General features: G+C 47.3%; 1 protein-coding gene across 1 annotated transcript; it reads right to left on the reverse strand.

The window, feature by feature from the left end:
• SEC14L3 (SEC14 like lipid binding 3) lies at positions 1 to 12277 on the reverse strand. Its single transcript, XM_039861828.1, has 12 exons — positions 12144 to 12277; positions 10571 to 10646; positions 10264 to 10307; positions 10073 to 10132; positions 8864 to 9052; positions 7898 to 7993; positions 7217 to 7277; positions 5942 to 6025; positions 4244 to 4350; positions 3702 to 3841; positions 3436 to 3605; positions 1 to 2598 (listed from the first exon to the last, which is right to left on the reverse strand). Exons 1-12 carry the CDS (start codon positions 12195 to 12197, stop codon positions 2477 to 2479), a joined length of 1203 nt encoding a protein of 400 aa, XP_039717762.1. The 5' UTR covers positions 12198 to 12277; the 3' UTR covers positions 1 to 2476.

Genomic DNA, 12277 nt, shown 5'->3' on the forward strand with positions numbered 1-12277 from the left:
TGGAAAATTAAAAAAAAAATTTTAATAGAAGCGGTTATGCGGTTCACAAAAGGTGTGGAACATCCCCTAGTGGTGGCTATGATGGTACTCAGTGCTTGTCAAGCTTATTTGAGCAGCTTCCCTTCAGCTCTCCAACTTCTACTACCTCCTGCTGAGAAAACTTACCTAGGGCTTTGCCCTCCAGTCTTACTGTGGGGACTCACTGGGTGCCCTTGACCTGTGGTGCCTCTTTCTCTGCAGCCACCCAACCCAGGCTGCTCCTTGGGTAGGAGGTGAACAGCTCTTCTGCAGCCAGCCCATAATGGGCCCTGTCTGGCCCTCTAAAGAACCCCTCTCAAGGAGCCCTCCAGGTCCTGTATGGTGCATCTTGGGCTGGTGTGTATAGAAGGGGATGGAGTGTGGACCCCTGAGGATTGCCCAAGGATTAAGGGAAAATGTGGGCCACATGCACCATCCTGTTTCTGGCCAGTCTTCCATCCTTGGTGGGACAGGTGTGCACCCATTTGATAGATAAGGCCAGGGTAAGAGAAGTGACATTCAACCACCTCTCTGAGCCTCCATCACCCTATCTATAAAATGGGAATAACAAACACTTTTAGGAAAATTCAGGAATAAATGGAATTATGGCTGTGACCTACCAGGCATGAAGTATATATCTGTTAGAAGGTGGCCATAACTACATACCAAGAATAACCCTCTTCCTTCTCTTCCCTCAGATGCCTTGCCACCTGCCCATGTGGAAGGCTTGTGGCTTACTCTAAAGCCTGCATCCAGCCTGTGTTAAACTGGGTCATGAAACTCTATGTGGTTGAGTGTGTGGGCTCCCAGAGCCAGTACCTGAACTGCTCCCAGAGGACACCCTCATCTTCGACTAGGGTCTGTGGGGCTGCTGATGGAGGGGGAGGGAGGGCAGAGGGCTCATCCTTACCCTGGGGTCTTGCTTAGCTAGACTACTGGTATAATTGTGTGTAAAGGTCTATCTTGTTGTACTTGGTCATTAGTAACCAATCCTTTTTTTGTGTCTGGTCTGAACTTACCTGGGTCTGAACCTGTGTACTTGGGCTACCCTTCCCAGACAGGGTGGCTTCAGTGGCTTTAGAGTCTTGTCGCTTATGGCTAACTTTAAAACTTCTGTCCTTTTCTCAGGCTAAACGTCTGTCCTTAAACTCTAGTAATGGGGCAGATGTCCTTTAATGTGGCTTTAAGGAGCAATGAGCTCCCATATTGTGAGCCTCTCCATGGCTTCCTAGGAAACTTGCTTCAGGTACACTCTAAGCTGATGAGTCCCTCTGTCCCCTTGATTGTCCCCCAGGTACCTCTCAGTGATCTCCAGGTCTGGTCCTGGGTCTCAGCAGGATAGTGAGATGCTGTAGTTCAGCATGGAGGCCTCATGTTCAAGGATGATGTGGAAGAGGATGAGGAGAGGGCAATGCCCCAGGCCCAGCTGGAGATATTATGGAGTAATTAAGAGCCATGTCTTTGGAGTAAAGAAAAAAAAACAAAACACCCTTGGGTTTTGGATCTGCTACTTAAGAGCTGTGTGATATTGGGTGAATGACTTCACCTCTCTGAACCTTAGTTTCCTTACTCATAAGGTGGACACGAAAAGCAGTCTTGGAGGAGGTGTGAGAGTGAAGTCAGCTAAACTCATAAAGTACTTGGCACTGTGTGTGGTACATAAAGAGCACTCACTGAATGATAGCTATGATTTTTTAATTATTATCACTGGGCAGCAACTAGAGTCAGATGTGACCTACTTTGCTTCCAGGAAACTTTCTTAAATTGCTTAAAACATAAGCTGTGCATTCCAAGGAAAAGAGATGAGGGTGGGAGTGATGGGTGGGGGAAACTGTGTGCCCCAATTCAGATAGAGCCTTATATAAGCATCTCCTACCTACCCAAGGGGGCAGCCTCTGCCAGAAATCTGGAACCTGATTGAATCTTTAAGAAAGTTCATCCCTTTCCTGGCCTTGTTCCTGTCCAAGGTGCTGAAATCTTCCCGGGTATGTTCTGTCTTGTCATGCACATCCATGAATCACCTGCTCCCTACCTCCTTCTAACTTTACAAGGCTACACTGAGCGTCTACTCTATGAGAAGCAAAAGTAAAAATAATTTAGATACAGCTCCAACCCAAGTTGCTTATAGCTCATAACGAAGGAATTCAAGTACATATAAATGCCTTAGAAGTCATGGCAAAGGCAAGGAGATTTACTTTACTATTTCTTGGGTTTCAGTGACATCCGCTTCTTGCTTTTACCCTTGCTTCTTCCTCTTCTGCAACCTTGGTATCCTCCAAGGCTATGCCTCTCATACCTCTCCTGATCTGACCACAGCATATGAGTCTTCCCCACAGTAGCTCTTTCTCTACTCACTAATGTTAGAGCCAGGAGAACTAATGATCAGTTTCTGGGGGAAGGGTAGGATATGTAGAGAGAAAGCAGAAGATTAGGGGTCTCTGAGAAGTGAGGAAGTTGCCTAGACAGGTGTGAGTTCCTTGTCGTATTTCTGCATGCCCTCGTCCGGGAGCAGTACCTCCACTGTGAAGCTGACCTTCTTGGTGTGGACAAAGCTGTAGGTGTTGTCGAAGCGCAGGACGTCTGGAGGAACAGATGAGTGGAAATGTATTTGGGGCTGGCTTTACATTCCCTGTGTCTCTGCCCCAGCCATAGGGAAGGACAGGCTGTGTTTCTACCTGTTGTGTTTGCCAAGCTGGGTCAAGTTCCCACCACTCCTGTTCCCTTCCCCATGGGAATTGCCACCCTGAGCAGAACTTGTAAATAGACACTGACCTCCCCCTGGCACATTTACAGACTGGCTTTAGTTGCACAAACTGGCAATGAGAACAATGGCCACTGCATCCCATTGTCTCCACACCTGCACACTTGCATAACAGGAGTTCAAGGGAGCAGTCGGGAATGTCAGAGACCTCTGAGCCCCCTTAGATGAAGTGGGGTGCTGAGCCAGGCCTGCACATGCTTTCTGTCTCTTCACAGACACTCTGAGAGGCAGGGGTTTTAATCTCTGTTTCACAGGTAAGCAAACCAAAAGCCCAGATTGGTAAGATTTCGCCGAGGGCTACACAGCTACTACAAGGCTGAGGTGGGACCTTGGCACCACACTCAAATATGTGGCTCTGGACAAGCTGATTTACTTCTCAGAGTTTCCTAAGTTTCCTCCTGGGGAGAGTTACATCTGCCTTCTTGTCCCTTGCCTATGTCCTGTGGCCCAAGGGCTTTCGACCCCTTCAGGGTCTCTGGCTCTTAATGCACAATAGGTACCCATGGATGTGAACCAAATGAGTGGTTGTGTGAATGAATGGCACTAACCTAGGTCTTGTGTCCCTGGGGGGTCACTTCCCTTCTGTTTCCTCCCCTAAACCATGGGACAGATGACTTTAGCCCTCTGGAGCTGGGGCCCAGCTGGGACAGACTTACAGACACCAACTTCTGCACAGGTGAGGCTCCCATCCTCTGGCACCATGTGGGCATTGTAGCGCTGGGTGGGTAGCACCTCTGTCATATCCCCTGCTCGCTGCCGCTCCCCCATCTTGGTCTTCAGGAAAACCCCGAAGCCAATGTCTGAACCATCAGATGAAAACTGCCACCTGTGTGTGGATGGGGGGAAGGGGACAGATTATTGCTCTGTCTGATGGGTCCCTGAGAGACTAGGGCCCAGATAGGTGTCAGTGGCCTGTCCTTACCTGAGGACACAGCCTGGGAACAGAATCTCGTACTCCACTTGGTGTGAGGAGCCACGGCTGATTTGCACCGAGTGCTCATACTTAGTCTTCACCTGGTCCCGCACATACATGGACTTGGGGATCTCTCCACCATAGTTGATCTGCAGACACAGGACAGAATGGGCTTGCTCTCCTATTCTGGGTACTGTGTTGTTCATGCCATTTCATGCTGTTTCTCCTACCTGAGACACTTTCACCATCTCCTGGAAGTATCCTACTCATTTTGTCTTCCCCTACCCCTCAGGAAGTCTTCCCTGACTCTCCAAGCTGGGTCAGAGTCTCCTCTGGGAACTTCCTTTTCCAGCTCATCCCTCTGGGTCAAAATTTTTCTCATTTCTTGTTTGCCTGCACAGCTGTTGAGGGCTCTGTGAGGGCAGGGCTGTGGCTGTTTTACTCAACACTTAGCTCACAGGGGTCTCTCCATAGACATTTGTGGAATGGATGGGTGAGAAAGGAACCCAGCTCTACTCCACTTCCCTCCCCTGTCCTGGGGCCCTTTGTACCTTAGTTAAACATTTGGGATTCCCATCTGGGTCAGTCAGGGTCCCCCCAAACTGGGCAGGCAGTTCCTCAGGACTGATGAGTTTCAGCAAATCTTCTTTCCAGTTGCCTGGGAGCAGAGGGGTTGAAGGGTGGTTATTGGGCATGGAGAGGACTTGTCATTCCCCCATTCCCGCCAGGAGGATATGAGCTTGAGGAGAAACCATATAGAAGCTAGGTTACCAAGGCTAATTCTCCAGCTTCCCATGCCTCAGGCTATAGGAAGTGTCTTTAAGCATCACGTTGCTATGGAAACATGTTTCCCTCTGGCTGATGGGTGTTGGAGGGAGGATCTCTCAGTCATGAGTAGCGAAGATAAGAGTTGTCTAGTCATCTCTAGGTGACTCTAAAGCCCAGTGGGGTCAGGGAACTTGTTAGGGGCCACACAGTGTTTAAGTGGTCAGGCATCTTGGTGAGGGAGAGACAGCCTCGGGTCTTTGGAAAACATCTCCCCACTCCACTGTTTAATAACCACAATCATCATGTTTGTTACTATTCTTTGTGCTTATGCAAAGCTCTTAGAGTTTTTAGTCCTGTGGTGTCACCATAGAGTCCTGTGACCAACCCAGGCTATCTCCCTCACCCCAATATGACCATGGGAGACTCTTTGCCACCACAGGGATGAAGGTGAAGACTACAATGTCTGGTACATCAGGGCCAAATACACAGAGCCCTGTGTGCCACCAACTGGGTAAGAGGTCTGGATTTGGATCTGGAATGTAGTAGCTACACATACTACTCCAAGATTTGGGGGGCTACCTTGTGATTCACCCAGATCCCTGTCCCAGTGGTATTGGGCAGAGGCAGAGACTCAAGTATCAGGAAGGGAGAAAAAGCAGGGATTTGTAAGCTATTCCTCCCTCAGCCCCAGATTCTCAGATCCCCTGATTTGAGGATATGACCATTCTGCTTGTGAGAAGTTATTTTCCAAGCTCAGGGTCATTGGTTTGAGTTTAAGAAACTATTTCTCTTCTCTATTTCTTTCTCTTTCTCTGTCATTTAAAATAATAACAACATTTTCTACTTATAAAAGTAATACATGTTATCATAAAATTTAGAAAATATAGAAAAGACCAAAAATTAAAAACTACCAAATTTCTTGTCTCCACAAATTAACATTTTGTTGTAGTTGTTTTTTATTTTTGTTTTCACAAAAATAAGATCCTATTGTTCACACCTCTTTATAATCTACTTTAAAAAGTAAAAACTAATGACATTTCTCATGATATGAAATCGTTTTTCATGGCTGCCCAATAATTCACCAAATGGATCCATTATTTACTTATCCAGTCCCTTCTTTTTGAGCCTCCCTTCTCTGAATCATGTCTCTTTTTGCTGCTCTTCTTCCTCATCCTCCTCAGCCCAAATTGCCTTTAGAAGCACTGAGATGATGAGTGTTGAAAGGAAACTGAGGTTCATTGCCCAGAGGTTGACTAGCAACCAACTGAAACCAATAAGGAGGAAAATGTGGAAGACTTAGCCACCAAAGGCAGGGAATAAGGCAGAGGAAACTGCATAGATTATACAATGTAAGATCCACCTCACTTTTGAGGAGGAACCTCTGAGTCTAGGTGATATGAGGATCTCTGGACGGAGTGATGAACCAGCCTTACTCCAAAACCCATCTACAGAGGTCGGGGGATGGAATTAGAATCACTTACTTCCCAGCACCATAATTTTTCTACGAGTATCCTCACTCAGGAATGGCTTCATGAGGTTGTAGCCCACAGGGAACAGTTTAGTGGCTGGAGAGATATAAACAACAATAATGGAGAGAAAATAATTCCATTGGGCCACTCTTTCCATAACAGTCATAGCCAATGATATGGAGGAATCATAAATTACCTTAACAATTTCAGTGCCCTGCACCTGACAAACTATCCAACCAACTGGTCAACCAACTAACAAGAAACCAACAAAACAGCCATTCACTCAAATCTAATCTACTAACCAAACAGTCAACAAATAGTCAATTAATTCATCTTCTAACCAGCCCACCAAACAGCCAACCAACCAATCAGCCAACCTACCAAATAGTAAAACAATTAATCAACAAATCAGGCAATCAGTAAACCAATCAGCTAACTATATAATCAGCTAACTGCCCAACTAACTGCTCTCTCCACCCAGCCAACCATTCAAACAACCAATCAGTCAGCTTTTCAAACAATCAACAGCCAACCATACTAGATCTAGCCAAACAACAAACCAGCCAGCCAACTAACCAATCTGCCAACTTACCTACTCACCCAACCAAAATGCCAACTAGTCACTCAATCAGTCAACCAAGCAACCACCCACCCAACCAATCAACTATCTAACCAACCACCAGCCAGTCAACTAGCCTGGCATCAATTGGCTAGTCAACTAGACAGCCAACTAAACAACTAATCAACCAATCAACCAGCTAACCATCAAACATACATCCATCCCTTCATCCACCTACCCACCCACTCAAACAACAACCATCCAAATACTCATTGAACATCCACCAAACCCCAAGCCTGTGAGGAATATAACAGAAGTGGAGAATCAGAGGCCCTGGTTTCAAGGAGTGGACAACTCAACGAGGAAAATAGGATGAACACATACAAGATAATTGGTGGTCCCTCAGAAGGCAGTAGACAGAAAAGACCAGTCTGGGCTGCACCAGTCGCCAGTGCCAGAGGCAATTTGGGGAGGGAGAGATCAATGTGGCAGGAGAAGTGCCGGGAGATTCCTGGAAGAGCTGGAGTTGGAGCTGCCTCCTCTTGTAGTAAGGCCAACCATAGAAGTTATCATTTATGAAGCACTTACTTTTCCTGACACTCTAAGAGATTTGCATACAGTCAAGCAACCAATCTGCCTCACTATAGCCCAGGGAAGAAGGCACTATTATCCCCAGGTCACAGATGAAGAAACGGAGGCAAAAGAAAGTGAAGTCACTTGCTGCACACCTTTCACAATGAGCATAAACTTCAGGGTCTCAGGATAATTCTCTTCAAGGAGGCCAAAGAACTGTGGAACCAAGAAATACTCCATTAGAGCCCACACCTCATCTTCTCTTACCCCCATCGCCTTTACAGTCTTCCTTTTAGAGCATTCAGAGGTCTGTGGAGGGTTTCCCTTCCTTCCATCACCTCCACTGTCCCCTGGAGGGGACCTTCTCACCTCAGACTATTGCAATCTCACCCTAATAATAATTACATAATAATCATTTTTAGAGTAAGTATTATAGTAATGATAGTATAGTAATAATAATGACTTCTGTTTATTAAATGTTCATTATTTGTCATGAACTGTGTATGCATTTTACATATCAACTCACTAAAGTATCTCTATATCCCTTTCAAATGCAGACTATTTGTATCCCAATAACTTGTTCAAGTCATAGAGTTAGGAATGACCCTGGGAAAGGTTCAGTGGAAGCTGATCCCTATGGTCTCAACATATGTTGTCCCTAAGTCCTGTTTTATGGGATCTTGTAGGAAACATATCTTTGGGTCCTGAGTCACAGTGACAGGGTCCAGGAAGGCCATCACCTTGTACCAAATCTTGTCTGTGAGTGAGCAGCTAGGTCACAGCATGCCAAACTGTTGTTAAAACAAGCAGGGGGTGCTCTGGGGCTTTCTCCTCACCTCCTGGTACACTTCCACCAGCGGTTTCCAGAAGTGTTTCAATCCTAGGCCTTCGCAGTCAAATATCATCACAATGGTTTCAATCTTCCTCCCCAGCTGTGAGGATGAGAGCAAGGATAAGGGCGTAGGCTCAGAACTTAAGCCATGATGACTCAGCACATGACCCCTAAGGGCTTCTTAAAGCCCCCTACTCTGTCCTCAGAGGACTGAGTGGACAAAACAGTGAACACACCACCCATCCACCATCCATTCATCATCTATTATCCATATATCATCCATCCATCCATCTGTTCATCCATCCATCCATCCATCCATCCAACCACCTATCCATTAATTGACCCATCCATTTACCCATCCATCTATTCATACTGCCATTCATTCATTCATTCATTCATTCATTCATTCATCCCTCTATTCGTCCAACTGATATTTATCGAGCACCTATTTTGTGCCAGGTACTGACATTATAACAAAATTCTCAACGATCCATACTTCTTGTCCTCAAGACCTTCATAGTACAGGAGCTGTGGGAACACATATTAACCCAGATAGGGGCCTCAGAGAAGGTGACATCTAAATTTGAGACCTGAAGCAGAAATAGGAGATAGATGGAAGGTAGGTGTGTGTGCTATGGATAGGTTTATCCAGAAAGAAGGAACAGCTGGGCAAAGACTCAATAGGAATAACAATAACTAGCATTGTTGAGAAATATATTAGGCCCTGTGTGCTAGGCCATATACTTGCACTATTTCATCTAACTTTTGCAACCGTTATTTATTATCCCTGTTTTGTAGGTGAAGAAACAGGCTCAGAGAGGTGAAGTGACTTTCCAAGTCTGCACAGCTGGGAAGTGGCAGAGCCGGTGTTTGATCTCAGAGCCCTCTGACCGTAACAGTAGAGGGTGGCCTCGCCTGCCCCAGTCACCTGCTCCCTGCCCCACACACACACACTCAGCCTGGGCCTCACCCGCTCCGTCTGCAGGTCACACTCATGCAGGATGCGCTCGCAGTCCCTCATCTTGGTCTTGAGCAGGTCTTGCTTTGTGACTGAGAAAAGCAGGCCCTTGGGATCGAGAGGCCCAATGATGTCATACCACACAGGGCAGCCATCACGGTCATAGCCACACAGGCCCCCAGGCATGTACTTCTGGATCACCTATGCATGGAAAGATAAATGGAACATGGCATGATGCACCTCCCCAGAGACCCCCAGATCAGGCTGGCTAGGGTGGCCTCAGCCTACACATACTGTGGTAAAGCATTGTCCCTCCTATGGAGGGTGGCACTATTGTCCAGGTGAGAAAACTGAGGAGCTTTCAGGGGAGGGCCTTGTTCACAGCAGGTACACAGCAAAGCCAAGCCTCAGTCAGTTCTGGCCTGAGGTCTCTGAGTGCCCTAGTTCTGCCCTCGATGTCTCCTAAGTCCCTTTCCATGGAGAGGAGTTAGGCTTAATGACAGAAAACATGGATTCTGAAGGACAACAGACCTGATTCAAATGCAGATACTACCACTTCCCTGCTGTGCATCCTTGAGCAAGTGACACCATCTCTCTGAGCCCCATTCCATCTCTTCTTCTGTAAAATGGTTTGGATAATTCTTTCCTCACAGGACTGTTGGGGAAAGTCCCCAAGATCATGTTGGCAAATCGTGCTTAGCCCAGAGCTCATGCTCTACAAACGAGGCTACGACCATTGCTTACTAGGACACCAGTGGTGGGACTATCCTCCTCAATGCCTTGGTAGGCTAAGTTTCCTTTCCACCCAGGCAGGATGCTTTGTGCAAGGCCCTAGGGGTGAGGGCACAGAGACACAGGCTCAGTATGGTGGTATAGGGCCCGTGTTTAGGGGACAGACAGGCCTGAACTCAAATCCCAGCCCCACCTTGGGGCTGTGGGACTTTGGGTAACCTTTGCTGGGCCTCGGTGTCTTCATCTGTAAAATGAGAATAGTACCCACCTCATAGGGTCGTGATGATTAAATAAGCTCATGAAGGTAAAGTCTTAACCCAGGCCTGGACCTCATAAGCCCCCAGGAAATGCTCAAAATTATTACGGGAAAGGTACATGCAGACTTAGGGGGTTCCACTGGCTGCCTTTCACCCATGGTCTCCAGTGACCTAGAGGCTGCTTGGGTGGTATGTCTGTGAAAGACTGGGGCAGGGTGGGGGGTTGGCTCACCTCTGGGGGCTGCCAGTCAAAGATGTGGTCAATATCCATGGTCTTCCGGAACTCCATGTACTGAAAGGGAGATGAATAGTGAGGCCCCATTGAGCTCCTAGCACTCTTTGGGAGGCGATGGAGCAGGGGCTCAAGGCATAGATTGTCCCCACAAAGCCCCTCCCCTAATCTCCAGTAGGGACGGGTCTCACCTTGCGGAGCATGGCCTCTGATTTCTGCAGGTCAAAGTTCCGAGCTGTGGGAAGATGGAAGGAAGAAGTGAGGCGGGAAAGAGGCTGCCTTCCAGTCACCTTGTCCTGGTCCTGGTCCCAGAGCAGTGGGAGCTAAGGAGGGCCCCAGGGTGGGACTTTTCTTCCCTGACTGCCCCGCTCCTAGACCTGAATGTGTGAAGCAAGATGGTGTGATTGGATCCTGAGAGCCAGATGAAATTCTGGAGTAGTTGGGACCGGGCCCTTCTCATTGTCCCCTCAGGCCGAGCTCCCTCAACTCTGCCCTCACCTCGGAGCCAGCGCAGAAGGAAATAGTCATCGGGGTTGGGGAGGGCGGGCAACACGTCCTGGACATTTTCTCGGAACTAAGAAGAGAGATGCTGGTTAAAGTGTTGTTCACACTGTCTTGGTTTCCAGACTCGGTGATTGTTTTCCTCATTCCTTCTCTTTCACATGCATCTGGCCCACAATGATGGAAGGATGGGCAAGCAGATGAGTAGAAGGAGAAATAGGTCATTGGAAGGGTGGGTGGATGAATGGGTAGGTGAATGGAAGAAAGAATAGATGGATGAATAAATGGATAGAAAGAAGAATGGATGGATAAGTGGGTGGGTGAATGGAAAAAAAGGAAGGGGAAATAAATGAACAGGTAGACAGAGAGGAGAGACAGGTGGGGGAATAGAAGGAAGGAGGGATTTATGGGTGAATGAATAGAAGGAGGAATGAATAGATAGGTGGGTCAGGGTGGGAGAATGCATGGAAATAAAAATAAAGGGGTGGGTGAATAAGTGGGTTGGAGTATAGATGTATGGTATTCCCCCCTTATCTGCAGGGGATACCTTCCAAGACCCCCAGTGGATACCTGAAACCATGGATTGTACTGAACTCTATTTATACTATGTTTTCTCCTATACATAATACCTATGATAAAGTTGAATTTATAAATTAGGCACAGTAAGAGATCAACAACAATAATAATACAGTAGAACAAGTATAATAATATACTGTAACAAAAGTTATGTGAATGCGGCCTCTCTCTTTCTCTCTCTGATAATCGATGTGATAACCGAGACGGTTATTAAGTGACTAACAAACAAGTAGCATATACAATGTGGATACACTGGACAAAGGGATGATTCATGCCCCAGCTAAGAAAGATCAAGAAGGCGGGAGATTTCATGATGCTACTCAGGACGGCATGCAATTTAATACTTGTGAATTGTTTATTTCTGGAATTTTTAATTTTATATTTTCAGAACGCAGTTGATGCAGGTACCCGAAAGCTTGAAAGTGAAACCGAGGATAAGTGGGTGATGTCAGTGCTATAGTCTTAGCTCTTTCCATCTTTCCTTAGTTAGCCCACCAAGGCTTCTACCTTTTTTCATTCTATTTTCTACAAAAACATGGTTAAGGATCATGTGTCCTCTTCTCCGTTGACCATAGGGATGACACACTCTACTCTGTCTCCCTGACTCTTACAGACAAGTCACCTTTCAGAGTCCTGGGGAGGGAGATGGGACAGAGCCAGAGGGCAGACCATCAGCATCCTTGGCTCCCACCAAAGGGGCCTGGGACTGGGGCGAGAGGGCACCTGCCAGAAAAAGCTCTTAGGTTTGACTGCTGAATGAGAAGAAGTCAGGCTTGATCTGGCACCCACACTATTAACTGGAAGTGATGTGATTCCCTCAACTGCTTCCCTGGATAGGCCTGATGTCACTGTGAGACCTGACCTTGGGAGATGTGACAGTAAAGAGATATGTCGCGGACACTATGAACAACAGAGTGGGGCAAGGTTGCTGCCACTGCCACCCCCTCCGTCCCTCAGCCCTTTCCTTTGGGGCTGCAGGGAAAGGGCCTCTCACCTTGGCCAGGGTCTCTGCCTGCTTGGGGCTCAGGTCTCCAACTCGGCCGCTCATGGTGCTGGGTGAGGCGGAGGACTGGGGGCTACTGCAGACAGAGGCCAAGCCTGCCTGTGGCCCTGACCCAGCAGGGCCTT

This window comes from Pteropus medius, unplaced genomic scaffold (genome assembly GCF_902729225.1).
Source record: "Pteropus medius unplaced genomic scaffold, Ma_sr-lr_union100, whole genome shotgun sequence".
NCBI classification, from domain to species: domain Eukaryota; kingdom Metazoa; phylum Chordata; class Mammalia; order Chiroptera; family Pteropodidae; genus Pteropus; species Pteropus medius.

Excerpts from the sequence above, each read along its gene's own strand:
- SEC14L3 (XM_039861828.1), bottom strand. The coding sequence starts at position 12,197 with ATGAGCGGCCGAGTTGGAGACCTGAGCCCCAAGCAGGCAGAGACCCTG. Across the intron at positions 6,026-7,216 it reads GTTTATGCTCATTGTGAAAG|CCACTAAACTGTTCCCTGTG; the intron begins GTGTGCAGCAAG and ends ATATCTCTCCAG. Across the intron at positions 3,842-4,243 it reads ATCCCAAATGTTTAACTAAG|ATCAACTATGGTGGAGAGAT; the intron begins GTACAAAGGGCC and ends CTGTGTCTGCAG.